At 33.9% G+C, this 27,472-nt stretch overlaps 2 protein-coding genes and 1 pseudogene across 4 annotated transcripts; all 3 read right to left on the bottom strand.

Moving 5' to 3' along the window:
* Positions 1 to 5,200: 5,200 nt before the first annotated feature.
* Positions 5,201 to 8,611, bottom strand: LOC130976747 (probable LRR receptor-like serine/threonine-protein kinase At3g47570; annotated as a pseudogene).
* Positions 8,612 to 19,155: 10,544 nt separating this feature from the next.
* On the bottom strand, positions 19,156 to 20,978 carry LOC130975424 (protein FAR1-RELATED SEQUENCE 5-like). Its single transcript, XM_057900224.1, has 2 exons — positions 20,255 to 20,978; positions 19,156 to 20,006 (listed from the first exon to the last, which is right to left on the bottom strand). Exons 1-2 carry the CDS (start codon positions 20,976 to 20,978, stop codon positions 19,156 to 19,158), a joined length of 1,575 nt encoding a protein of 524 aa, XP_057756207.1.
* Positions 20,979 to 22,575: 1,597 nt separating this feature from the next.
* LOC130973099 (putative pentatricopeptide repeat-containing protein At3g25970) lies at positions 22,576 to 26,832 on the bottom strand. 3 transcript variants are annotated; one of them, XM_057897509.1, is made up of 3 exons: positions 26,319 to 26,832; positions 25,036 to 25,121; positions 22,576 to 24,949 (listed from the first exon to the last, which is right to left on the bottom strand). In XM_057897509.1, the coding sequence occupies exon 3, from the start codon at positions 24,763 to 24,765 to the stop codon at positions 22,654 to 22,656; it is 2,112 nt and encodes a 703-aa protein (XP_057753492.1). In that variant the 5' UTR covers positions 24,766 to 24,949; positions 25,036 to 25,121; positions 26,319 to 26,832; the 3' UTR covers positions 22,576 to 22,653. The 3 variants fall into 3 exon arrangements, with proteins under 3 accessions (XP_057753492.1, XP_057753490.1, XP_057753493.1); XM_057897507.1 differs by having other exon boundaries at positions 26,275 to 26,832; XM_057897510.1 differs by having other exon boundaries at positions 22,576 to 25,121.
* Positions 26,833 to 27,472: the final 640 nt, after the last annotated feature.

Below are 27,472 nucleotides of genomic sequence, written 5' to 3' on the forward strand. Positions count from 1 at the left end.
TTAATATTTTTTATTATTTTTAATTTTTTTTTAAAAAAACTATATGTATCTCGTTTATAGTGTAAACGAGATAACTATGATAAATGCAAAATTATCTCGTTTACACTGTAAACGAGATAAGAGAGGGGTATTTATTTCGATAAATATTTTTAAAATTATTTATTTCGGTAATATTATAAATAATTTATTTATTAAAATAAAAAATCCTAAAGTTTATGGGCCTGAAATTTATTATTGAGTACTTACCCAAATCAGTCCCCAAGGATTTTAAAAACGGACATTTTAGTCACTAAGAAAAATTAATACACAGATTAATCCTCTAAGATTTGTTCTGGCGGACAAATTAGTCCTCAATCCAGTTTCCAGCGTGACTCATCAAGGGAGACTGCAGAGTTGGCACGTTTAGACGCACACGTGGCACTTAAGTGTCCACGTGTGCGAGAAGGACAAAATAGTCCCTGTACATTGGTGAAGAATGGCGTCATTTTGATGTCCTCTCCCAAACTTCTCGTTGCAAATAAATTTGAAATTCTTCATTGCTAAAACTGTGTAATCATAAGCTCCATTGTAAACCCTATATCAGTTGTAATGATGACAAGCAAAGGAAGCTCTTCTTCATGGAGTCGCTGAGGAGGAAAACATGGTGGATCTAGTGGTAGTGGTCTCAAACATGCTGAAAACAGCAAAGTAGAAAATGTTGAATTTTCGAAAAGGCAACACCTGAAATGTCTGTGCAATTTGTATGCAATAATTTCCATTTCAAGCACTCCAGAGAATCCGGGTAGACTTTTTTTTTTTGATGCCCACTATATAAGGTAATCAATTTTAGGGATTCTACTAATTTACCTTGTACTATGAATTGTAATTAATATTATCGTAGTGTGATAAACAGAAAAAACTGCAGCATTGCAAGTTCTTTACATGGGTTGATCAATTATTTGACATCAATTTAGATTATGATTGTTTAGAGGATGCTGCAATGGATGGTTGAGACTGCTGGTCATGTTTCACACATGTTCGCTGCTAACATGACTGGTTTGGAGCATAAACTGATGGAGTTGCAGAGTAGAGTTGGCATGTTAGAAATTCATCAAAATATAGTCCCAGAGATTGAGTGGAAGACAAGATGTTTTAATGTAGTGTTTGTTATTATTGTGTGTGCATTGTTGGTTTTGGTCATGGGAGTTGCAATTGCTTCTTTGTAACTAGTATATAAGCATGGATTCAATTCAAGGTGTGAATGACATTTGCATTTTATTTTCTTTGTGAATTGAATCAAAGTTAGATGAAACCAAATTGCTTGAATAGATATGCCCTTTGTAGAAGCTGAAAACTAATTTTTAGAATTCTATCAATTCCCTTCTTTGCTTCACAAACAAAACTTATTTAACTTTGTTATGCTTCTTGGTAAAAGCTCCCCTGCCAACACGTCACAATCAAATTTCTCAGAGTATTTAATAGTTTCTTATACTAGCATAATAACAAAAGTGGGGTGGTATGTTATTTGGCAAATAAAAAACATAATACCAAAGCAATTAGTAAATAATATAAGTGGTGTTTTCATAGATTTGTTTCCTGGACTTTAGTTTATAAATTCATATACACATTTGATGGGATATATCAAACTCTGAAGATACTGGAAGAGAAATTAACAATAAAACAACAGCAATACTTGCAATACCAAATATATTGCTCTAGCAACTTTAAAACATAATAGCTACTTAAACCAAAGACAACATTCATGTATACACCAGTCTAAACGTGATTCAAAAGCAAAAGAGAGTTTTGTCCGGAACAATCTCTCATCTAATGGAGCATTAACAGTTTTTCAAGTTTTCTTCATAACCAAAAAACAATTAAACTAAGACATCAAAATAGCCAAATCATTTGTCCTTAGTTTGCAGTTCTTCATCACTTCTTCCTATACATTTTCATCATTTCTTTCTCGGATGCTTGAAACCAGAATTTGGGATAAACTGGAACATCCTTGATGTAATCCCTTTACTTGCAGCTGCAACAGTTTCTGCTAAGACTCCATGAGTGGTTCCAGGTGGTGAAAAAGAAGAGGTGTGCTAGAATAGATTGTTGCAGGATGATGAGGCCTAATGATAGGTTGCTTGGCCCTTGTACTTGGTAGATTAGATGCTCCATAGTTACCTGCAACTTGATACAATGTATTTGGGACAGTGTTCTGTAAGGATTAAACAAAGTCATGTTAGCATAACTATCGGACTAGCAGCACAATGTGAATACTTAGTAATCCTTTCACTCACAACATTAGTCATGAAATCAGGTGAATTTGTTGCTGCCTGAGTCGAAAGGGGATGCTCAACCACAGTCTAAAACAGAAAAAATACATACACAAAATAGTTCTTCAGCTATTTTAAAAATTCACAATATAGCCCCCATTGATTTTTAAAATACACAGTGTAGTCTCTATGGAGTATTACTAAATCCTATTTAGTCCTTTCAAGAGATATGCAACAATATGCTTGGTCGTGGTTACTACTTGTACTTGGAGTGCTAACTGGGAGATATGGATCTCTTCTGCTGGTTGGGTTGGGATTCCAGAGTTCGCTCCAACCTTTGTTGTTCTTTTGTTCGAATTAGTTGGTTTTCTAGTTATTGCTGTTGGAGGACCTTTACAAGTCTTGAAATTGTGACCAGTCTCTCCGCACTTGCTACACATAACTTGAAATGTTTTCGTAACCTTATTGTTTCGGTTCTACTAGCTTCTTTCTCAGATTGATCTTTTCTCCTCCTCTTTACTGGTCGACCTATTTGCTTCTTTAGCTTTGGAGGAATTGGATTCAGGTAATTTGCTTTCTCCCAATACTCCTCAGAGTTAACAGGCTGAATGCAGTGTTGGTATGTCGTTAAAGCTGCTCCAGTCTTCAAAAGTGGATGTACATATCTTTCAGGTCTATCACCCCTTTTGTGCAGTATTTTTTTGGATCTTGAAATTGGCCTTAGCACCAATAGGCCTAGAGAATTTTGGGCCTCCAGCACCAATAGGCCGAGGAGATTTTGGGCCTCTAGCACCAATTGGTCCATTATTCTTTGCCTTGGCAGATTTTTTGGTACCCACAATTGGCCTAGAACTTGGCCCACCAGTACATTTATTATCAACTGTTGAAGCCTTCTTTTTCAAACTAACCATCTTTGAGCTCTTCTTTTCCACCACACTCTCTATTTTTTTTGCGAACTTTTCTACTCTGTTTCTTCACAATCACACAGTCTGAGTCATTGCTATCCTCTTCAAAACCTTGGGGAGGCGGTTTGTATGGTTCATCTTCTATCGTTTCATACCCATCATCACTGGACTCCTCTTCAACATCTGCATTAATATCAAAGTCCATCTCGACATCCTCAACAGGAGTAACCATTATTGGGTGATCAAAATACAAATAAAACTCCTTTGTGTCCTTGTTCTTTAGTTTATTCTCACGCAGCTGATTGATCTCAAGGTCTCCATTTATAAGGTGCAACCCATTCTCCAAGTCAGGTGCCATAGAATCAAACCAGTAGATAGCCTTGTAATCCAAATAACCCAAACATTTGAACAAAGTTTGTAGGTCAAAAAAACATATCAGATCAATATCCATCTTAGGAAATTTCTCAACTTTTTCCTCAATATATACAAGAACTCCCTTGTTATCCCTCACAAAATGTCCACCATGGTGAAAAACAGGAATCACCAAATTCCTCCATCTACCTATATGAATAAAAGAAACAAACCAAAAAAATGTTCATAGAACGTTAGCTCTACTGCCATAATTTTCTTAAAAGAAACAAACCAAAAAATTGTTCATTCAGCAAATTTAGTAACTGTGAACGAACATACATGCAAAATCAAAGACACTCTGTACACCTAGCACTGTGCTCTATACTACAAGATACACTGCAAAATAATATATCAATTCTAACTACAAGAAACACATTCAAACAGAGTCTCACCTTCTTCAATGTGAGTCTTCAATGGTGATCACATCCACTTCAGTGCCTCTTCCTTGCGAATTGGTACTGACGCATCCAGGAGAGACGGCTCGCGAAGGGTAACGGAATACAAAAGTCGATCGATGAAATTGAACAACAACTGTCACGATGGTGATGTTGGGAGATGAGGTGGGTTGTGATGAGGCAACGTGGAGAGTGCGCTCTGTAAAAAGTAAAAAATGTAGAATGTTTAGGATTAGGGTCTTTTTGCAGTGAAAAGGGTTGAAAGCGAGGAGAAGAAACGTGACTTTCACTATCCTCTTGCAACATTACGTTTCTCCAACCCTAAAACGACGTCACTTTGCTTTTTACGATGGGGACCAATTTGTCCGTGACGGACACCTGTGCACATTATTGGCCACGTTGGATGCTGAACGTGCCAACTCAGCAGTCTCTCTTGATGAGTCACGCCGGAAACTGGAATGAGGACTAATTTGTCCGCCGGAACAAATCTTAGAGGATTAATCTGTGTATTAATTTTTCTTGGAGATTAAAATGTTCGTTTTTAAAATTCTCAGAGACTGATTTGGATAATTACTCTTTATTATTAGACCTATTTTACTTTCTATTAATTTTTGCACAATTAACAAACTAATTATATATTTAATTAAATTTTTAACCTAATAATAATGTTTAATCATTATCAATCGATTTATTATGTCTTTAAATTTAACAGGTTACATATAAAGTCAATTTCCTAGATTTTTTTAGAAACGAAAGAAAATTTGATATTATTTAACGCTATTATTACGGAACAACAACTTTTTTTCAAAAAGAAAAATTAAATGTGAAATAATTTAAATGCAGTTGCACAAGAAGCATTTTATGATTGACTGAATGCTTATGATTGCCGGTGCAAAATCTGAAACATGGGAATCATTCTAAATTGGAAATTTACTGCAGGTGTATTCATATATAATGTATTTTCTGACTCCAAACTTCATAGCGCAGGGGATGATATATAATGTATATATGCATGTTTAGTTTTAAGTCAAGTTTAGCACATATATATATTATTCGTACACTAAAATTACTACTAATGTATTTGTATATAAATATATGTAGTTTAATGTATTTTTAATGTGTATTTATATTCTAAATATTTATTTTATATTGGTGACTGATTTTGATGTATACATAACATAGTTACGAAAAAATTAAGACAAAAATTGTTTCATAATTGCACTCTTTCATATTTGCTCGCATAAAAAACTAGCATGACTTGTTGAACAAATCAAGAATTATTCATGACATACAATACTCGCAGGATTGTGTTTGACTGAAACATTAAAAACAATATTGAAATACTAAATTGTTCAGGATAGTTTCAACAAACTGCCTGAACTGTTAACCAGCAGATTGTGTCACATAAGTAAGTAATTCATAATTAACATTGAACACTCAAGCATGAAAATTATTTTTTATAATGTTGAGTTCTCTGTTGGCTTCCATCATATTCATCCTTTCTCTTGGTGAGTCCACTGAACAAGCAAGACCAATCTTGAACAATGAGAATAAGCACTTCTCAACATTACTCCGCAAAGGTCCTGCATTCTCAATATGATTATTTTCTTCTGCAGCTGTTGGTGTTTGAATTTCTTCACCTATCAATGACAGCAGAGTTGCATCAACAATCTCCAAGATATTATCTGGACATGCATCACGGACATAGTTGTGGAGGCTACACCCATCTTTGAACATTTCCTCTGTTGGTCTTTTCCCGGTTAGCATCTCCAAAACAAGAATGCCAAAGCTATATATATCACCTTCTATCGACACTTGAGAACTTGTTCCATATTCTGCAATGCATTTAAGGGAATAAAACAAAAAGATACAGAGGATGAAAATAAATGAATATTTAGTGAAGAAAATGAGTTAGGATGTATGGTGCATATAAACTAATGTACTGGGGATTAATTGTACTTTTTCCTTAAATAAATTACCTGGAGGAGCATAACCTATAGTTCCTTTGATTCCACTAGTGCTGGTTTGGTTCTGAGAGTTGCCATCAACTGCTGAGATAAGTGTTGCTAAACCGAAATCACTCACTTGAGCATCCATGTTATCTCCAAGAAGGACATTGCTCGGCTTCAAATCACAATGAATTACTGGCTGCTCACATTCATAGTGAAGATAATGCATTGCGGAAGCAACGCCCATAATAACTTCTAATCTCTTCTGCAGGTTTAACATTCTTAGTTGGTTCGAACTTTCTCTATTGGCATGCAACCATTTGTCTAAGCTTCCATTCGACATGTACTCGTAAACCAGAGCCTTAAAATCATTTCCCTTGTAATCCACACTAGAGCAACATGTTACAATCTTCACTAGATTTCTGTGCCTGATATTTCTTAAAGCATTGCATTCAGCCGTGAAACTTTTGTGAGCTCCTTTCACTTGAAGGTTTAGAACCTTTACAGCAACAACTTCTTCTGCAGAATCAAGTATTGCTTTATACACAGAGCCATAACCACCGGATCCTATTAAGTTCTCTGTTGAGAACCCATTTGTTGCATTATATAGGTTCTGATATGATACTCTGGGCACTTTCTCATTTGTTGAATCAACAGATGCTTTTCTTTGTCTTCTTCTTCTAGAAACGAGTGCAAGAATTGATGAAAGCAAAAGAAGAAACACAACTGAAGATGTTATGATAACTATCATCCAAATCTTGAACCCATGATGTTTTCTCTTTTTTGTAGCTTTTGAAGGACACGGTGGAAGCCTTAAGCTTGAGATCCCTCCACAAAGCTTGCCATTGCCACTCAATGAAACTTGAGTTGCGTTTTGGAACACGCCGTTCATTGGTACCTCACTCACCCTCTAACATGTTAAAAGAAGCATTGAAGTATACCAAAACAGAAATGTTCTGCAATTCTTGTGGAATTGTTCCGGACAACTGATTCCGCGATAGGTCTAAGTGTCGAAGACCTTTTAGAGAAGCCAGAGAAGGTGGTATGATTCCATGAAAGGAATTCCCCTGCAAATAAAGGTACTCCGAACTCTCACATTCTCCGATTGCTTCCGGAATCTTATTGGACAGATGATTCTCAGAGACATCTAGTGTACCAATACTTTTAAGCAGGCCTATTTCACTCGGTAAACTACCACTTAATGAGTTGTGTGAAATGTTCAACAAGATTGACAAAGATGGAATTTCAAATACTTGTGATGGTATGATTCCACTAAGGTTGTTATATGAAAAATCTAGATACTCTAATCTCTTGCAATTTCCAATGGCTGAAGGAATGCTTCCATTTAACATATTATGTGACAAATCTAGCTTAGACAATTGGCTTAGGTTACCTATGATAGCTGGTATTTCTCCTGAAAATTTGTTATTGTACATCAACAAGTGTTGCAACTTTTGAAAGTTACCAATAGAAGTTGGAATGAACTCTGTAAGATGGTTGTTCTGCATTCCCAAGACAATTAAGTTAACAAGATTGCCTAGCTCTGTAGGAACTTCCCCAGAAATCAGATTTCCATCAAATGCTAGCATGGTGAGCTGGGTGGACAAATTTCCTATGAAATTTGGCAAATGGCCTACAAACTTATTGTACTCGAAACTAAACTCTTGCAGCTTACTACAGTTTGTCAAAGACTTTATGAACTCCCACTCATTAATAAATGAATCCCCTCCAAGATCATTTACACCTAAAGATAGAACTGAAAGATTTTGAAGGCCTCCTAGATTTGGAACTTGTCCAACAAAATTGTTGTAAGAAAAGTCAACAACTTGAAGACCAAATGCAGTTGTGATGGACGTTGGTATAGGACCTGAAAATTGGTTCCTACCCAGTTCAATCTTGTTGAGATTCGGGAGGTTGGAGAACATGTTGCTTGGAAGAGAACCCTCAAACTGATTGTATGCAAGTGCTAACATAGCAAGTGATGACAAATTGTAGAGTGAGTGTGGAATCTTACCAGACATATTATTAATTCCCAGTGTAATATTAACCAAGTTCTTCAAATGACCTATTTCGTCTGGTATATTTCCCTCCAAATGATTATAAGCCAAATAAAGAACAACAAGAGAAGACAGGTTTCCCATTGGTAATGGAATTGGTCCTGAAAAAGTGTTATAAACAAGAGACAAACTTTTAAGATTCTCAAGAGACCCGATCTCCACTGGTATTTGGCCACTAAAATGATTGTAGGATAATTTCAATGCCTGCAATTTAGAACAGTTAGTCACGCCAATGGGAAACTCCCCAACTAAATTGTTACTTTTAAAAACAAGTGCCCGCAATCGAAACAAACGGCCTATTGTTTGTGGAACATGACCATGGAAGTTATTGAGCTGAAGGCTCAAGACTCTAAGAAAGGAAAGGTTGCCAACATACGGTGATATGGACCCTTGCAAATTATATGAATCTAAAGTCAGCTCCGTGACTCTTTGATGTTTTCTGCCACATTTGACTCCGTGCCAGTTGCAAAAGTGGGCTGAGCTGTTCCAAGTGGATAACACTCCAAAAGGGTCACTAGATATTGATTCTTTGAATTTGATCAGTGCAAGATGGTCACTCTCATTTACTAAGGCAGACGCAACAGTGTTTGAAGTGAAGAGAAGAAAGAAAAGACATAACAAATGTGATGACATGTTTGAAGGAGAGAAAACAAGGTAGCTAGAAGGTTGCATATTGTTCTAACTGCTAAGTATTTGATCTCATATGGGATATATATAGTACTATTTCCATCGTTAACTTAGATTCTTGAATGAAAAGTACATCACTAAATGTGAATTGATAATCTATGGATTTGAAAATAAACTCTGAAAATTCAGACATATCATTATCAATTTTTTGTTTAAAATCCAGCTTCCATTGTTGTATTAGTGGAAATTTTCATAGTTGACATATTGACTTGAGACGAGTAAATGTGGAAGTTTAGCATATCTTCTTCTAATCTTCTTGACAAATGGGGCTCGAACCAGGAGCTTGAAAGAATTTTGAGGGGCTAGATTTTAACATAAAAATAATATAATGATATTTTAAATCAAAATTAAATGCACAAATATAATTTTTTTTAAACAAATAAATTTTCAAAAAATTAGAAATTTAAAGATTTATAATATAATTATTGGAGTGTTAAGGTATAAAATATTTGTAGAAAGAAAACACTAAAGTTCCTGTTAGAATACTGAATATCGAACATTATATTTTGATTATTTTGCTATCGTATGTTGATTAATTATTATTTTGCTTTGAAATGTTTAATTATTCTGGTGACTAATTATTTTAGAAAAAAAAGCATGTAAAGCGACATATATAAACACACAATTATATGTGGTAACCAAACTTTTTTTCATAGAATTATTTAGTCTAATTTTAATAAAAATGCATTAGTAAAGGTTAATTACATTATATACAACTATTCTTACATATCTTGATAAATATCACATGCTTGATCGTCATTTTTTTTTTCAAATATTGATCTGAAGTACTTCCCATCTATCTATATGAACTTACTTGGACTTTATAACATTTTTAGTGTAGAATATATATACTCAAATAATATGGTAAATAAAAAATAAATAAAATTCATCTATTTTTATTTTTATTAATTTATGAATATACACAAAATAATTCTCGGTGTTTTTCAGCCTTCAAATTTCATTTTTTAATTAAATATTCTAAATGAGTATGATATTTTGCTCATTTGAATTATTTTATGATATTACTTTCATATATGATAATATATGTGGCAAAATATTCAATGGACTAACTAGAATTATTTATATGTTACTTACCAAATTATGTCAAGAGTCAAGACATATTAATTTCTCGTACGACCATATAATATATGACAAATTGTTTTATGAACTCGTTAGAATTTTAATAAAATATATAAAGTTTGTTCTCCAAATAGAACTTACAATATTAGATTTTAGACTATATGAACTAACATCCTCTATCGTATAGCTTTTTATATAATACTGGAGATAGTGGTGAAGCTTGAGAAAATTTCTTGGAATGACCAAAGATTTTTAACAAAATTAAATAAAGTTTTGTTAAGAATATTTTTAATCTTTTTATGTGATAAATGAGTGATACTTTAAATCATTTTTAAAAAGTGTTAGTTAGACATGTTAATTCTAAATAAATATTATTTGTCAAATTAATTTTTAAATTTTTATTTTGTTAGACAAATCAATCTGCGTATCCAAATCTCTTTGTATGGCAGCATCCGATTTGATATTGTCGAGGTGTCATCTGTCCGAGTTTCTCGTGAGGAAGTCGGGGGTGGTACTTGCAAGAGACTTTGATACTTAAATTAGCAAGGGTTTTAGGCAGGCTTTTAGTAGATTAGAACGTGTCTTATACTTGGAAGTGCCAATGTATATATAGTAGAGTTTAATAGCTTCTTTTATGACGGTAGTTCCATCTTATCTTATCTTTTATCTTGAGAGATTGTTGGGATCTATCTTTTGGAGGAGATAGAGATTTAGGTACTGCCTCTAGAAGCAATGACCTGTTGGATAAGGGGAGCTGGACTCCTTAGTCAGTGTCTGACCTCTTTAAAGAGGCCGAATAAGAGATGAGAGGCCACCTTCCAGGATTGAACCTTTTATCTTTATTGAGCCTGACTTCATGTTTGAGTCAGAATATGAACAATATTAAAACTTAATTTTCATATATTTAATAAAAATATTTATTTTTAAAAAATATTTATAAACATAACTCTTATTAGTCAAGTCATCAAGTTATTACATACTACAAGATAAAATTTAAAAAATAATTATAAAAATTATTAAAAAAAAAATAAAACCTACAAATTCATAAAAAAAATCTAATTCTAGTATGTTAACCAAAGTAATTATAAAGATTTTTGATCTACCATATATACAACTAATAGTTTTTAAATATTTTAGAGGGAGCCATGACCCCATTTCCATAAGTAAGATCCGCCCGTTTGGAGAAACTAATCACATTATAAGATTAATATTAAGTTGACTTTTAGATATTAATCTCTATAATATTATAAAGATAACTATGTAAATTACTAAACATAAATCAGATTAATATTAACTTAATTTTAACTAAAATAAAATTTACAAAATCAATTGGATACAAATTTTTATGTGCAAACTTTAATCCAAATATTCGCTAGTTATTCTTCACATTTTTAATATTATTATTAATCACCTTCAATAAAAGAAGATAACAACAGCTTACACAAATTACTTTAGAAAATCAAATTACCTCACACATGAAGCTTTGTTAACCAACATTAAGAGGAAGCTAAGAAACTTCAAAGAAAATGATGATTGTCCAAGATGCGGCAGAGAGAAGGAGACTTTGTTTCATGTTTTACGTGATTGTCTCTACATTTGTACGGTATGGATTAGCATAGTAAATAAAGACGCACAGGATATTTTTTTCTCTCAATCTTTTTAAGATTGGCTCAATACTAATCTTTCCTTAGTCTCTCGAAAGCACTATGAAATTTCTTCACCCATAATTTTTGTCACAGCTTACAACATAACCTGAAAGTGCAGGAATGACCTCATCTTCAGGAACGAGACTCTATCAAATAATCAGCTTCTTCAAATGATAAGAAGATTGACAAAGAATTACAATGGCATAATAAAAATTACGGAAAAAAGCAATAATTTACTAAGCCTTACCAAAGAGGAGCTTATTGGTTGGGAGGCGCCAATTTGGAGTCGGACCAAACTAAATGTGGATGGGTCGGTTACCCAACTTGAAAGTAAAGGCGCTTGTGGAGGTATCATTAGAGATTGGACGGGTCGCACTATTGCCGACTTCTCGATGAACATTAGAGTTTGTAGTATTACCATAGCTGAGATATGGGACGTTTATGTTGGGGTTAAACTAGAATCTGAGCTAGGGATTAGAAAGTTGGTGGTGGAATGGGACTCAAGGTGCGCTGTAACACTGACTTAGAAGATGTCACCAGAAATACATGGTAGCTCCTCCCTCATTCGTTCCATCAAAGAGCTTTTGGTGAAGATGGAAGGTGTTGAAATTAGACACATCTACAGAGGTAAATTTTTATGCTGATGATACTCTTACTAAGATCGGACAAGAACATGAATTAGGAATTAAATTTTGGGAATAGTCACCTCCATGTTTGTTTCATCACCTTTTTGTTGATGCAAGCAAGGTGAAGTTCAACAGAATTGTAGTGCAATAGATTTCTTTTTCTTTGGACTTTGGGCCCGTCACTTATCAATAAAAATAATCACCCCCAATAATACAACTTTGAGGGCAAAAGAGTGGAGCAGATCAAGAAATATAAAAAAAGGAGATAAAAGTTGGGACTTGTTTGTTAGAAAGGTAAAAGAAAGCAATAAAAAATATATTTGTGTGTATTCAAATTGTGTAAGAATGATATAATATATAAGGGTATTTATAATTGCTAAAAAAATCGAAATAATAAAAATATAATAACCTATAGGCTATAATAAATATTCAGATATGTTAAACAATTCTATTGAATGATCCTAATATATTATAACATCTCCCTTAAACTCAAGTGGCAACTTGAGTTTGGAACTTATTTAAAATAACAAAATAAGAGAAATTGCAAAAACTGATGGAACCGGCACAGATAGAACTACTATAATTGAATGCAGATGAAGATGCTGGAAGGAAGCATAGGCGAAACTGTCGGAAGGAAGTGCTGAAGAGTGATGAACTGCCAAAAAAATACTAAAAAGATGGTGAACTGTCAAAAAAGTGGCAAAGTATCAAAAAACTGCTGAAAAGGTGGCAAATTGTCGAAAAGATGACGAACTGCCAAAAAACTTCCAAATAAGTGGCGAACTGTGGAGAGATGAAAAACTGCCGGAGAATGACGAACTGTCGGAAGACGACGAAAAGCATTTGGTTTTCTTATGAGAATAGGTCAGCAGTAGATGATAGTAGTGTTTGACTCATTAAACTCGAAAAGACAAGACAGAGAGAATGAACTAATCGATGAGATGAGAAAGCATCAAAGTAGTGACAAAAGAGAAGAAAAAATGACATGAAGAAAAAGTGTGAAAAGTACGGTAATTTCACCGGAAGAAAAACAACCTATTTCCTTTAAGGAAGATACCATAGCTCTAATACCATATTAAAAAGATAAAATAGAACAGTAAAAAAATATTTGTGTGTATTCAAGTTGTGTAAAAATAATATAATAATATATAAGGGTATTTATAGGTGTTAAGAGAATTGAAATAATAAAAATATAATAATCTATAATAAATATCCAAATATGCTAAATAATTCTAATAAATGCTAATTGATCCTAATATATTCTAACACTATTAATCATCTTAAAAAGAATTAACAACTTTTCTCTTCATGCTTCCCTTTTCTAATATTTTAGGCTCATAATATTTATCATGATCATTAATTTAATGTGTTTCAAATAAAATTAAAATATAATTTACATGCTGAATATTTTTTTTTTTTTTGAAAAAGTATATTAAGTGTGTGTTTGAATTTCAGTTTGCAAACTTGAGTTTGCATAAAATTGATTTTACAAAATTGATTTTAGTGAAAAATAAATTTGGATTAACGTGATTTATGTTTGACAATATTTGTATCAAAATTGATTATAGCAAAATAAATATTGTTTGGATTATACTACTTAAAATCACTTTTAGATGAAAAATTAGTAAAAGAGACATCCATTTAAATTATTTTTTTATATACATGCAAAAACAGAACCTAACAAAAATAATATAAAAAATATTTATTATATAAATAAATAAATACAATAAAAAATATGAAACTCAGTACTATAAATTTTATAATGTTAAACAAAAAAATATTCTATAATTTTTCTAATATTACTCGTACTCTTTAATTTAGTATTATTTTGGACTATAAATTTTCATTATTTGTGGTCCCATTGTTACTTATAATTAATTTTTTATTTATTTTGTCCTTTTTTATAGGATCATAGTTTATATTATACAAAATTTTGATAATAAACATAGTATATAATAATTACAATTACAAATTTTACATAGTCAAAATAAAAAAAATAAAAAAATAATATAAAACAAAGATAGAGTACATCAAATAATAGAAAAAAAATCATACAAATAAAAAATAATAAAAATTTTATAAAACTAACAACATATATCATATGAATAAAAAAATACAATAAAAACTAAATAAAATTCATATGAATAAAATAAATAAAAAATAAAAAAATTTCACACATAACATAAATACAATATAGTAAATCGTAATACTAAAAATATAACATCAGAAATCGTAACACTAAAAATTAAAATATGAAGATGAGTACTAAAAATAAAAAAAATTAAAATATTCAACTTACTAATGATTGAAACAAATCTGAACGATTTTGATGAAAAAAAAAATGGAAGGAAGAACTATGAAAAAGTAGGAAGAACTATAGAAAACTAATGTGAAGCTTATAGTTATTGGTATCCTTTTTATAGAAGAAAACGAAGGGTAAGGTTGGTAAAAAACAAATATCACCTAATTTTCTAAAGGTAATAAGCAACCATGAACGTGAAACGCAGAAGCTACATATTTTAGCTTCTTCTCAACGTGGGTTCAAAGGCAGAATCGTTTCTGCGTTTAGAAAGAAAAAAAATTGCCAAACACACCCTAACTATATAATATTTTTTCTATCTAATTGAATACAATTTGTTTTTATCCTACTCCAAATATTTTTTTTATAAAAATTCAATTGAGGCCAACTAAAAAACCAATTATTTTTCGGTTAATATCTATTAATATTTTTAAAATGCATTTTTTAACTCATAATAATATCCAAATAAACATTCAAAATCACATTTTACAAAAATCAAATCTAAAAAAAAATTAGAAATTGAAATAAAAACATGTCAAATTCATTTATCATTTATCATTTATCTAAAAATCAGAAAAAAATAGGGTAAATACCCTTTCTGGTCCCTGAACATTTTAAAGTGGGACATATCGCACCTTTATCATTCAGAAACCTCAAGCGGGTCCTCAACCAACGACATAAGTGAACGAATCGATCCCTGTGACCGGTTGCTAACAGGTTGCCTGGATGACGTGTCAGGTGGAGGCTGAGTTGTCAACTCCAGGTGCCACGTATAAGTAGAAGTTGTTGCAGGGACTCAAAATCCCCTTCCCTGCAACTGAAACGGCGTCATTGCATTGGGTTAACTCAAATGCAACCTACTCCCCGACCCAATCTCTCTCTCTCTGAAACGATGAATCTCTGGAACGATGAAAACTCCTCCGTCATGGAAGCCTTCATGAGCTCCTCCGACCTCTCCTCTCTCTGGCTCCATCCGCCACAATCCGCCGCCTCCACCTCCACCTCCGCAGCACCACCACCACAGCAACAACAACCACCTCCTCCGCCGCCGTTCAACCAGGAAACCCTTCAGCACCGACTCCAAGCCCTAATCGAAGGCGCAAGAGAGAGCTGGACCTACGCAATCTTCTGGTAGTGCTACTATGACTACTCCAACGGCCTCACACTCTTAGGTTGGTGCAACGGTTACTACAAAGGCGAAGAAGATTCTGGATCCCGGCCCTTGAGTTCTGCAGATCAAGGAGAGAACGATCCTTCTTCGTTGTGGCTCAACGACCCTTCTTCTTCGGCTGGTGGGATCGAAATTCGAGATTCTGTTAATACGGTTGCGACTACGATGGTTGCCAACAACAAAACGGTGCCGGTTGCATCCAATCCTGGCTCCTCCAGCGTGGTAACCGAAGCTCCGAAGAATCCGCAACAGAATCAGGGATTTGTGCTGAAGGAATTGAATTTCTCGAGCTCGTTGAAGCCGGAATCTGGTGAGATTCTGAGTTTCGGAGAGAATAAGAAAGGTTCTTATGGTGTAAACAGTAATAACGGTAAAAACAATTTGTTCTCTGTTCAGTCTCAGTCGCAGTTTGTCTCCGATGAGAACAAGAAGTGGAGATCCCCTACTTCGCGGAGCAGCATTGAGGATGGAATACTGTCTTTTACTTCCAGCGTGATCTTGCCGGCTTCCAATGTGAAGTCCGGTGGTAGCGGAGGCGGAGATATGGATCATTCGGATTTGGAAGCTTCTGTGGTGAAGGAGGCCGTTGAGCCAGAGAAGAGGCCGCGAAAGAGAGGGAGGAAGCCGGCAAAACGGAAGGGAGGAGCCACCCAATGCAACTACGCCGTTTCAGTTGCAGGGAGGGGGGTTTTGAGTCCCTGCAACAACTTCTACTTACACGTGGCACCTGGAGTTGACAACTCAGTCTCCACCTGACACGTCATCTACGCAACCTGTTAGCAACCGGTCGCAGGGGTCGATTCATTCACTTATGTCATTGGTTGAGGACCCGCTTGAAGTTTTTGAATGATAAAAGTGCGATATGTCCCACTTTAAAATGTTCAGGAACCGGAAAGAGTATTTACCCAAAAAAATATTCAAAATATAAAATAAAAAGAACATTCAACTCTATAAACATCTAAAACAGATCAAAAAAGGAGAAAGGGTGACTGGTAATAGCGACAACACTAATTTTGACTGAACAAGACGACAACGACTCCTCCAACAACAAGGAAGATTATGAAAGGAGATCCCCAGAAACAAGGGCAGAAAGAAAGAAGAGAGAGAAGAGAGAAGAAAGGGAAGAAGAGAGAGGTTATAGAAGAAGAGAAAACTATAAAAAAGAGAATGGAATGGGAGGAAAAAAGAAAGAAAGGAAGAAGAGAGAAAATTAAGAAGAAAGAGAAGAGGAAGACAAAGAGAAGAGTTGAAGAAAAGATAATATTGTATTTATATTTAACTGGTTTTTAAATTAATTATTTTTTTTAAATCAACTATAATGTATATATTAAAATTAGCTACTAAAATCAGTAAATATATGTTAAAATATAAATACATATTGAAAATAAATTAAATCACACATATATTTATACACACTAATTTTAGTAGCTAATTTTAATGTATAAATAATATTTTTATTTTTAAATATATTGAGCTATGTATATTGATTTTTCAAATTTTCTCTTTAAAAAATACATTTTTTTCTAAAACAAATTAAGATTTAACTAACATGTATTTTAATAAAAAAATTTTATAGAAAATATATAAAATTTAAATTTTTAATATATTTATTAAAATAAAAATTTAAAATTTTTTACTTATAATAATCTTAATGTGTATCCCCACATGATAGCTAAATCCAATAAATTAAACAAAAATAACATAAACAAATTATAGTAAAATAGAAGACCTCTCTTTCTCCCCGACAAAGATAAGAACAATAGGATATTAGGATCTACTAATAATACCCTAATTATAACTATAATTATGACTATTACTTTCCCAAATTTTGCAAACCCTTCTTCTCTTCAATTTCACTTTTCACGAGTCTATTCTTTTCTCGCAGTAATAGCACCAAGAAAAAGCTCTCTCTTCTCAAATTTTATAAACTCTTCTTCTTATCTTCACTTCCACAGTCTACTCGTTCTATTCTCTTCCCCAGCAGTAACACAACAAGAAGAAGAACCTACATTCGTCGTTTTTTTTCCTGCTTCAACAGTTTTGCGAGTACAATTTAAGATTTGAATACCTTTTCACGTTTTTCTTTCTCTCTGTCAATCGCTAAATTCCTAAATTAATAATTCTTATTGATAATAATTGGTTTGAATTTGTGTGGTTGGTCATTTGAGATATAAATGGTCTTATTACCGATGTGGGTGACAAAATAAAAAAAAAATAGTTTTCTTTTTCTTTGAATTGCAATAGTTTGTGTTTGCTATTCTACACAATTTTACTCAATTCGTTTGATTTTTTTTTTATTTGTGTTTACTTCTAAAAATGTTGTCTTTTTTTTTTCAAACAAAATTATTTTTAATATTCTGTTTTTTGAATTAGGCATTTGGTGTCACTTTAAAATAAGTAAAGGAGAGCAGTGAAGTTCTAAATGATATGTATTGTAAGTTAGTAAAAAAGAGCAATGAGGTTCTGAATGATATGTGTTGTAAGTTTTGCAGAAGATAAACAATTTTATTATTCTTACAATCATCTTATGGTTTAAGAATTTAATTTATAAAAAATTTGAGGACTTTACTTATCTGTAATGTTGGTCATTCAAGTAGTACCCTGTTTTCATTATTTAGACCTTAATCATATTTAGTGGTGATGATTGAATTTTGATTATATTATTTTGTTATGCAAAATATCCACTGCTTTTAATTGGTATGACAGGATCTGAGTTCTGTAATTTTCAAATTCTGCATATAATTGTCAATTTTGTAGATTATTGCCAGAACAAATGAGTTAGCGAAAATCCAATCAGGCAAATCAATCAAAATAGTAAAATTACAATATGAAATGTTAAGAAATATATCCCAAAAAACAAATTATAAATGATAGGTTCTTCTTCTCTTTTACACTATTCTGTTTTTGTGAGATATATTACAACTCTATTTCAATAATTCAGTCAAATATCTTCTAAAATCAATAGTAATCCAAGCATATTTGGCATATTTGGCATCAAAAAGCTCTGTTAGTATGCATCCAAGATTCTACAAAAAAAAATAATATAAAATCGTTATTAAGTGAAATAAGTAAATAAAGTATTACTATGCTAATTTGTTTACAATAATCTAAGTAATTATTTATTGAGATATTTTATAACTAAAAATTACCTTAAATTTTATAAACTTTCTTGATGGTTCACAAATTTATTTGGTTGAAGAAATACATCCAACGGTTCCTATTAGTTATAAATCATAGTAATGTTAAACACCAATAAAAAAAATTCATCAGGTTAAACAATATATAAATATCATTTTACAAATAATTAAGAAAACTTAGCATTAATAGCCTATTAAAACCATGCTCATCTAATTGAGATATTGAACCATTAAGCTTAATGACCTGTATAACATGATAAAGATAACAATTTATAAAAAAACATAGAAATTTAAAGTACTCAACATTGTACTCATATCACCTACTCTATTTTACTACGTAATTTATAATTCTACCTTGTCTTGTTGTTGTTGTTGTTGTGAAGTGTTGCTAATTTGACTCTTCTTATTTTTGGGTTGTTTTTCAACCCAACTTTTTGGATGTCTTCTAAAATTTCTCACGCCATTTCTTCTTTTCAAACCTCTGACTTCTAAGGGTTGAAGGTTTGTACATTGAATTGGGAGGGAAGAATCAGTATCGTTGATTTATAATCCCAAATTTAGTTTGCAGATATCATCAACCTTTTTACTTAACTCCTCCACAGCTTTTTCCACAAAGACACGTGCTTCTTTACAATCAGAGGCTTGTGTGACTGTTCTTACTAACTTAGGACAAGTTTGCTTAAACCATTGTGTGCTAGTAAGACAAGTATCTTCTTCAACTATTCTTCCATGCATATCTTTTGCTAATCCCCTCATTGCTCCTCTTGTCCACCTCTTCAAAATATACTGGTCAGGCAGTAATTTAATATCTTTAACATCTAAAACTTTGATTGCATGACAACACAAAATGCTAAAAGTCTCAAACTTTCTACAATTACATGAAATTGAGCTCAAGGAAGGATCAAATGTTACTTTAAACTCTTTATTCTCATTGCACAATGCAACCACATATTCATAAACAAAGCCTCTATCATTTACTTCTCTTATGCAAGCTGCAGAATATTTGTCATACTCCTCTTGAAAAAGATCAAACAATGGCAAGGTATATACTTCAGAAACTTGTTGCAATAGTGGTGAACTTACCATCTTCAACCTGGGTAACTTCTGTCTGGATTGAAATTTTCCTTGTAGCTCATTGTATCTCTTATCATTGACAACTCTTTCAAAGTGATTGAAAAATTGAATGATGTTTAGGTTTGGTTTCATACAATTTTTGAGATCTGCATTCAAACTTTCACTAAGCTGTGTACTCCGCATGCCAATAGTAAATGCATTGTTCATATAGCATCTTGCCCACTTCTCCTTTAATTTATACAAGTTCATCAACCACTTATTTTCCTTAAGATCATAGTCATCTAATAATTTATCCCATGCTTCTTTGAAATTAGTTTCATCTACATATTCATACATACATGCTTTAAAGTCTCGCAGAAAATAAGAACCATTCTTCATCAAATTACCAAGATGTTTTATGCCATTTTGCATCAAATGCCAAGAACATAAAGCATGATATGTTTCAGGCATTACCTTAGCCAAACCATTAGCCATTGCAGCAGCTTGATCTGTGAAAATAGTTCGAGGCTTCTTTTTTTTTTGTGTGTCTTCAAAAACTCTCTAAACAGCCATTCAAATGAATCTAAACTCTCGTCATAAAGAAGTGCAGCTCCAAATATCACTACCACTCTAAAGTGATTAAATCCTGCAAATATAGCCAAAGGCCTACAAGCATTATTAGTACTATATGTAGTGTCAAGAGTAACCACATCACCAAAATATTCATAATCCATGATCATTTTTGCATCAGCCCAAAAAATATTCGTTATTTGTTCTTCCAAATCTAATTGAATAGCATGACTGAATGATGGATTTTCTAGAGATTCTTGTTGAAAATATGCTAACAAGCTGCCTGCCTCCCCGTATGCCATGCTTTTCATTCTTTTGGTACGAAGATAATTTTTTTGGTCTAAACGGGTATAACCAATATTTTCTCTTCCACCAACTTGTCTACTCATCAATTCAAATGAAGCCCGTTGTGTGATTCCTGAGTCATCTGCCATTTCAATTTCTTGAACTTGAACCTGAGATATTTTCCGTTGACATGCTAATATGTGAGTTGTATGTGGAAGATGCACAGGATGATTATGCTCATTGAAAAAATCATGAATCTCATATTTTTCAATGCCTTTAATATATCTGATTCCTAATTTTACACCACAATTAGTCCTTGTTTCAAGTCTAGGAATGACCGTCAAAGAATCTCTTTTGTCTGATTTACGAACACCTTCTTTGGCACAGACGAACCTAAGACTTAGAATTTTTCCATCTGCATTTTTGTTAGAATATTGCTTGCGGACACCAAATCCCATCCTCCCACCATAGTCAATCCAAAATTGCCATGCCTATTGACAGTGTTAAAAGTTTTGCCCAATTTAGGTAGCCAATCAAATTCTACATCCATATTTTGGGCATTCAAGAATCGTTGCACATCCTAAAATAAAAACAAGAATGAAAAGAAAAAATATTTAAAAAGTACGTTTTTTTAATTGTTAACAGAAAAACTAATTTAAAGATTCAATTACAAGAACATGAACATTAAAAAAACAAAAGTACTCATATAGCACAATTTGTTAATTTTCAATCAAAAAACTTATAGCTTGAAAAAAAATTAATGTCAAACTAAACGTATTATCACATGATTGGAAAAGAAGACTTGAGTAAGAGAATTAGATAAAAGAGAATGAGAATAAGAATAAAAGCACAAAACCTCAATGTTAAAGGAGAAGAATCGTTATCCTCAAAATGAGTTTGTAATGGCCTTCTATTAGCATCACAAGACATTATTAAAAATAAACTACTTGAAAAGAAGAATATAATAGAAGTTCAAAAGTTTAATTTTTCAGAGAAGATGGCGAAAAGAAGCGCGGAAAGATAATAAAAATGAAAGAAGCTGGAACGTGAGAATACTAAAAAAATAAAATAAAATTATAATTATAGTTATAATTAGGACCGTTGATTTTATTAAAGGTTGGGATCTTCCACTGGACAGTGTCAATTTTTTCCTCCATTGGAGAGGATCCGTTCCCTAGAGAGATCCACTGAACTTTCAAAATCTTCCATCTGTACCACCGAACTAGTTTGACTGGGAAACAATTATTGTTGAAGTTATACACAAGCATACAAGGACTAAATCTCCATTTTAGTTTCTAACGTGATTATTCATTTTTGGTCTCCAAAATTTAAAATTATTTATACTAGTCTTCTAGATTTAAGTTCGGACACCAATGTGATCTTTCGACTCTTTTCGACGATGGCTAAACAAATAAAGTGCTGAGATGGCACCCTCCTGCCACGCTGAATGATAAGTAAACAACGCTGTTTACTTTTGGCACCCAAACAAGTCAGAAACTTGGTCAAGTAGACAACTCTTTTAAACGATTTTCGATGATGGCTAGACAAACGGAGTGCTGAGATGGCACCCCTCCTGCCACGCTGGATGATGAGTAAACGACGCTGTTTACTTTTGGCGCCCAAACAAGTCAGAAACGTCGTTAAGTAGACAACTCTTTTAAACAAGTCAGACTTTTGAGGCTTCAGTGTTGTCTACTTGGACGACGTTTCTGACTTGTTTGGACGTCAAGGGTAAACGACATCGTTTACTCATCATCCAGCGTGGCAAGAAAGGTGCCATCTCAACACTCTATTTGTCTAGTCATCGCCGGAAAAAGTCAAAGGATGACCAAAATGAAAATTTAGTCAGGATACAAGACTACATTAACCCTGAAGTATCCACAACCAAAAAAAAAGGTTTAGACGCATGAAGCTACCTTGTTGCACTTCAAAGATTTGTTACAATGTGCTACGATTATACAAGAAGCAAAGGAACTTGGTAAGGTCTCCAAAGTCAAGATTAGATCGGAAGTGTTGGCAAACTCACCTATTTACCAAAGTTATTAGGGGTGTGATAAGAAATCGTTATATATATGGATTTTTTGGACAAGCGAATGGCTAGTTATTATTAGTGAAAATTTTCTCTCAAAATAGTTATAGAATTTGTGATGTTAAACATGGAACTAACACAGTTTGATTGTCCAAATCATTGAACAACTTAGTTTCCTCCTTTAATTGATGTAGCAATAAGTATACCTCATCACACTGGGGGTGGGAGTGATCTTCAGAATTGAAAGCATGCACTTTATTTTTTACTTCTATCCAACTCCAACCAGGAACCTTTTTCACTCCCCTTTCTCTCATCAGCCTAGTCATACTAGCTTTTTCATCCCACATCTTTAGTCTCCCATATATGTCAGAAAGCAGAACATAAGTACAATGATCCTCAGGCTCCAGCTCTAGTAAAATTTTTGCAACATCAATAGCTAATTCGATATCCCCACAAATTCTGCATGCACCTAATAAAGTCTTCAAAACCATGGCATCGGGTTCAAAGGGCATCGATTCAACCAGAGATTTTGCCTTCTCTAGATGCCTGGCTCGGCCATAGAGATCCACTGCACAAGCATAGTGCTCCATTTGTGGTGGAATACCAAAATCAAACTCCATTGACTTTATAAAGCTCTGGCCTTCTTCTACCAGTGCACTATGACTACATGCAGTTAGAACTGCAACAAATGTTATATGATCAGGTTTCACTTTTCTCTCTCTCATTAAGTAAAAGAGATCAAGCGCAACGCTGCCTTGTCCATGCTGTGCATGCCCGAATATGATTGAATTCCAGACTATAGCATTGTCTTTGGAGGTAGCATCAAAGGATTTCCTAGCATCTTCTATGACCCCACATTTAGAATACATGAAAATCAATGAACTAGCAACATATTTATTGGTATCAAAACCAACTTTAACAGCTAAGACATGGACTTGTTGACCTAACTGTAGAGTAGCTAAATCTGAACATGATCTGATAACAGCAGAAAAAGTATAGTCGTCAATCTGTATAGCCAGAAATCTCATCTGTACAAATAACCTCAAGACATCTTCACTCGAACCAACCTGTGAGTACCCTGCCAAAATGGAGTTCCATGTGCAACAATCTTTTAGGTCCATGGAAAAGAATATTTTAGTGGCATCTTCCATGCACCTGCTATTTATCCTAATATACATGGTAATTAAAGCATTTGAAACTGGAACAGATTTTTCAAAGCCTCGTTTTATTACCAAGCCATGTAAACATTTTCCATGGCTTTTGATATTTTGTGCAGAACAAGCACTGACAATCTCGGTGTAGGTATAAACATCAGGCACAAAACCAAAATTTTGCATATCAGTGAAAACTTTGAAAGCAAGATCTTCTTTCTCATGCTTCATGTAAGCAGCAATCATAGAATTCCAAGTAACCAGATCACGACACACAGTAGCAGCATCAAATACTTTCTTAGCATCTAGTAAAGAACCACACTCTGCGTATGCCGTGATAGTGGCATTGCAAACAGTGTTAAATGATTCCAGCCGATGTTTTACAATCTTACCATGCAATTGCATAGCTAAACTGTAAAACTCAAAACCATCAAGCAATGTCAAAAGAGGAGATATTGTACCATCATCAATCCCAACACCCTCAAGTTCCATACACCTTAGCACCCAAAATGACATATCATGATCACCAACTTGTGAATAACCTGCAATCAATGCATTCCACGAGACATGGTTTCGCTCTGGCATCCATTGGAACACAACATGTGCATCATTGATGCTCCCACACTTGGCATACATGTCAAGAAGGGCACTACCGGAGAACAAATTCCCGGAAAACCCCATCTTGATCACAATAGAATGCAGTTGTCGCCCTAGCTCAAGCTCACAATCACAAGCAACACCTTTGAGCATGCTTCCAAATGTGTGGCCATCAAATGCAAGTCCACACCTTCTCATGGAAGTGAAGACACCCCATGAGGCCTCGAGATCACCAAAGTTCACATAACCGGAAATCAAGGTATTCCAAGAGACAATGTCTCTGTGGGACATTTCGTCGAACAATTGGTGGGCAAGATCTAACTTTCTACATTTTGTATAAGCACTTATGATGTTATTAGTAGTGTAGAGACAAGATATGGTTCCTAGCTTGATTGCTTGGGAATGGGCTGCTTGTGCTGCAAGAAAACTGATAGATGAGGTATGAATGAGAGAGTGCAACCTCTTCATTCATTGATGCAAACTTAAATTAATAATAAGAGTTATCTGCTCTGTTGCTTCTAGTATTGTTTTACTCAAGCCTCAACAATGAAGAAGCACAACTTCAAATGAGCTATAATCTTGAGAACATTCGTGCAAGAATGGTTTATACATAGGTGCATGGAAAGAAGAAAATCTCCATATAATCTGAATCCTGGATAGCACGAAACCAAGACCTTCAATAAATTGATGACATTATAATAAGAGAAATCAAGAACAAGAAACTCAAAGGCACAAGACCTTCATAGGCATAAGTTATCCAGTTTAATGTCTTTCACATTATGGCCAGGCCAGCTACTTGGTGCTCAGGGACCTGAAGCATTTTCCTGTTGACAATAGTAACAAACCTCAGAACTCATCCATACCATACAATCAAACCAGGGCTTCCTAATAGGTCATGTGTCAACCTCACCCAAACAGAACTTATTAAAACTCAACACCAATACACAGATTGAGAATTTTCACCATAGCATGGCAGCAGCAGCAGCAACAAAAACACTTATGGAGCTATAGCATCAATGACACTATTAGGTAATGAAAGTAAAAGAGGGGGGGGGGGGGGGGGGGGGAGGCAGAAGGATCAGTACCTTGCAGTAGTGGTGTCAATATGCTTGGCCCTACTTTATAGGGCCAAAAGAACAAAAGGCCCTACAACTAATAGGGTCAAATACTCAAATTTTCAAAAAGCCCACAGGACCAAAAGCCCTAGGGCCAACCCGCGGGCCACCTAATCCTTTTTTTTTTTTTACATTTCTCTCTATCTCAACAACACATATAAAACTTATTAAAACTTGGTGGAGATTAACTAGACCCACATACAACTAGCACCCTAGCTCGAATTTTAGCTTGATCAACCAAAATTCAACAAATCAAGTAATAACTAACACAAATACAATACTTAATAAAGTATAGAATGTCTCTGTGAAATCTATATACATATGAATACAATACTTAATAAGTTTTGGCACCCTGCATAATTAATCTTCTGTGAAATATATACACATAGGAGATTCTTTATTTATCAACTTCAAAACTAATGTGTCCTAAATAGGATACACTATAATAAATGTGGTATATTATAACTGCTCTGGTGGTATAATATTTTCAATTGAAGTCTGTGATTGTCTATACTTGGGGGTTGTTATAATGTTATTAGCATATTGTTCATTTTTTCACATTACAGAGATTGCATACTGAATTTGGACTTAACTCTTCAAAAATCTGATTATTACTCTCCAAAAAGGGACTATAACATGACAGAGCCATCTATGACTATGATGTAAAAGCTTAACTACTTGCATTATACAAAATTAGGATTAGGATAACAAGATTCAACAAGAGATCACAAGAAGCAAAACAGAACAAAAAAATATATAAAAAAAAAACAGAACAAGAAGAAGTTGAAACTAACAAATTGGATTTAGAAACAATAAGCAAGCAAACAGAGAGATAAAATGAAAGAAGGGAAAGTGTGGATACCAAAAAGCAAAATGGAAGAAGGAGAACAAGGAGGAGGAGCATACACTGCGTCATCCACCGCGTCAGGGAGGAGGAGCAGCCACTGCGTTAGGGAGGAGGAGCAGCCACCGCATCAGGAAGGAGGAGGAGCCACTGCGTCATCCATCGCGTCAGGGAGCAGGAGGAGCCACCGCGTCAGGAAGGAGGAGGAGCCACCGCGTCGTCCACCACGTCAGGGAGGAGGAGCAACCACCGCAACTTCGACGAATCAGACAAAGACGAAGACGATGGCACAGCCGCACAGCACACCTTATAAAATGTGTTATTGTAATTTTAAGGCTGTAGACTAAAATTAAGTTGAAGGGTTTAGGGTCAGCTCTAGGACTTTGGACTCAATTGAGGGAGGAGAAAACGGAGACCGGCGGCTAGAGAGAGGAGAAACAGAAGCGCAGAACAGCAGAGCCGAGAGGCGCTGGCAGCTGCAGTGGAGACGGTGAGGCTGTCCAACAATGGAGAACAAACAAGAGATGCGACGTTAGTCGTTAGGTTTTGTTTTTCTTTGTTTTCTTTAAGCAAGCAATAAGCCTCGCTGGTTAACCATACCACCAAGGACCGTCTATAGATGAGGTTAATAAAAAAAAGTAAAAAACTAAATCTGATTTAAGTTAACTATAAATTCGGTTGTAAATCAAACTAGTTTTAAAAAAACAAAATGGTTATTAATTATTTACTAAAGTAATAAACCGGTCTTAAATTCTTCCGGAAAAAGTGTCTGTCATTAACTTCAAAAAATGAGTTTAGAAATATTTTTGAATTACAATGTATGTCTCTTCTCTCTACTCTAAATGGTTTTTGGAATCCCTCATCCATTGGTACTTTTAAGATTAATTGTGATGCTAGTTATTTTGGTTCGAGTGATAGTATTGGTTTTGCATGTGTTATTAGAGATTGTACTGAAAGCTGGCAAATGGGGTATTTGGGAATGATTGAGAGTAATAGTATTCTTCAAGGAGAATTGTTTGCTATTTGGAGAGGATATCTTTTAGCTTGGGATGTGGGTCAACGAGATGTTATTTGTGAGACGGATTGTGTAGAAGTATTTAATCTTGTTACACAAGATGGTTTTGGGTTTAGTGATCTATTGGTGCTCAAAATAAGAGATATCATGCATTGGAATTAGCATGTTGACTTTCGTTTGATTATGAGAGATGCAAACACG

The sequence above is a fragment of the Arachis stenosperma genome, chromosome 4 (genome assembly GCF_014773155.1).
Source record: "Arachis stenosperma cultivar V10309 chromosome 4, arast.V10309.gnm1.PFL2, whole genome shotgun sequence".
Lineage (NCBI taxonomy): Eukaryota > Viridiplantae > Streptophyta > Magnoliopsida > Fabales > Fabaceae > Arachis > Arachis stenosperma.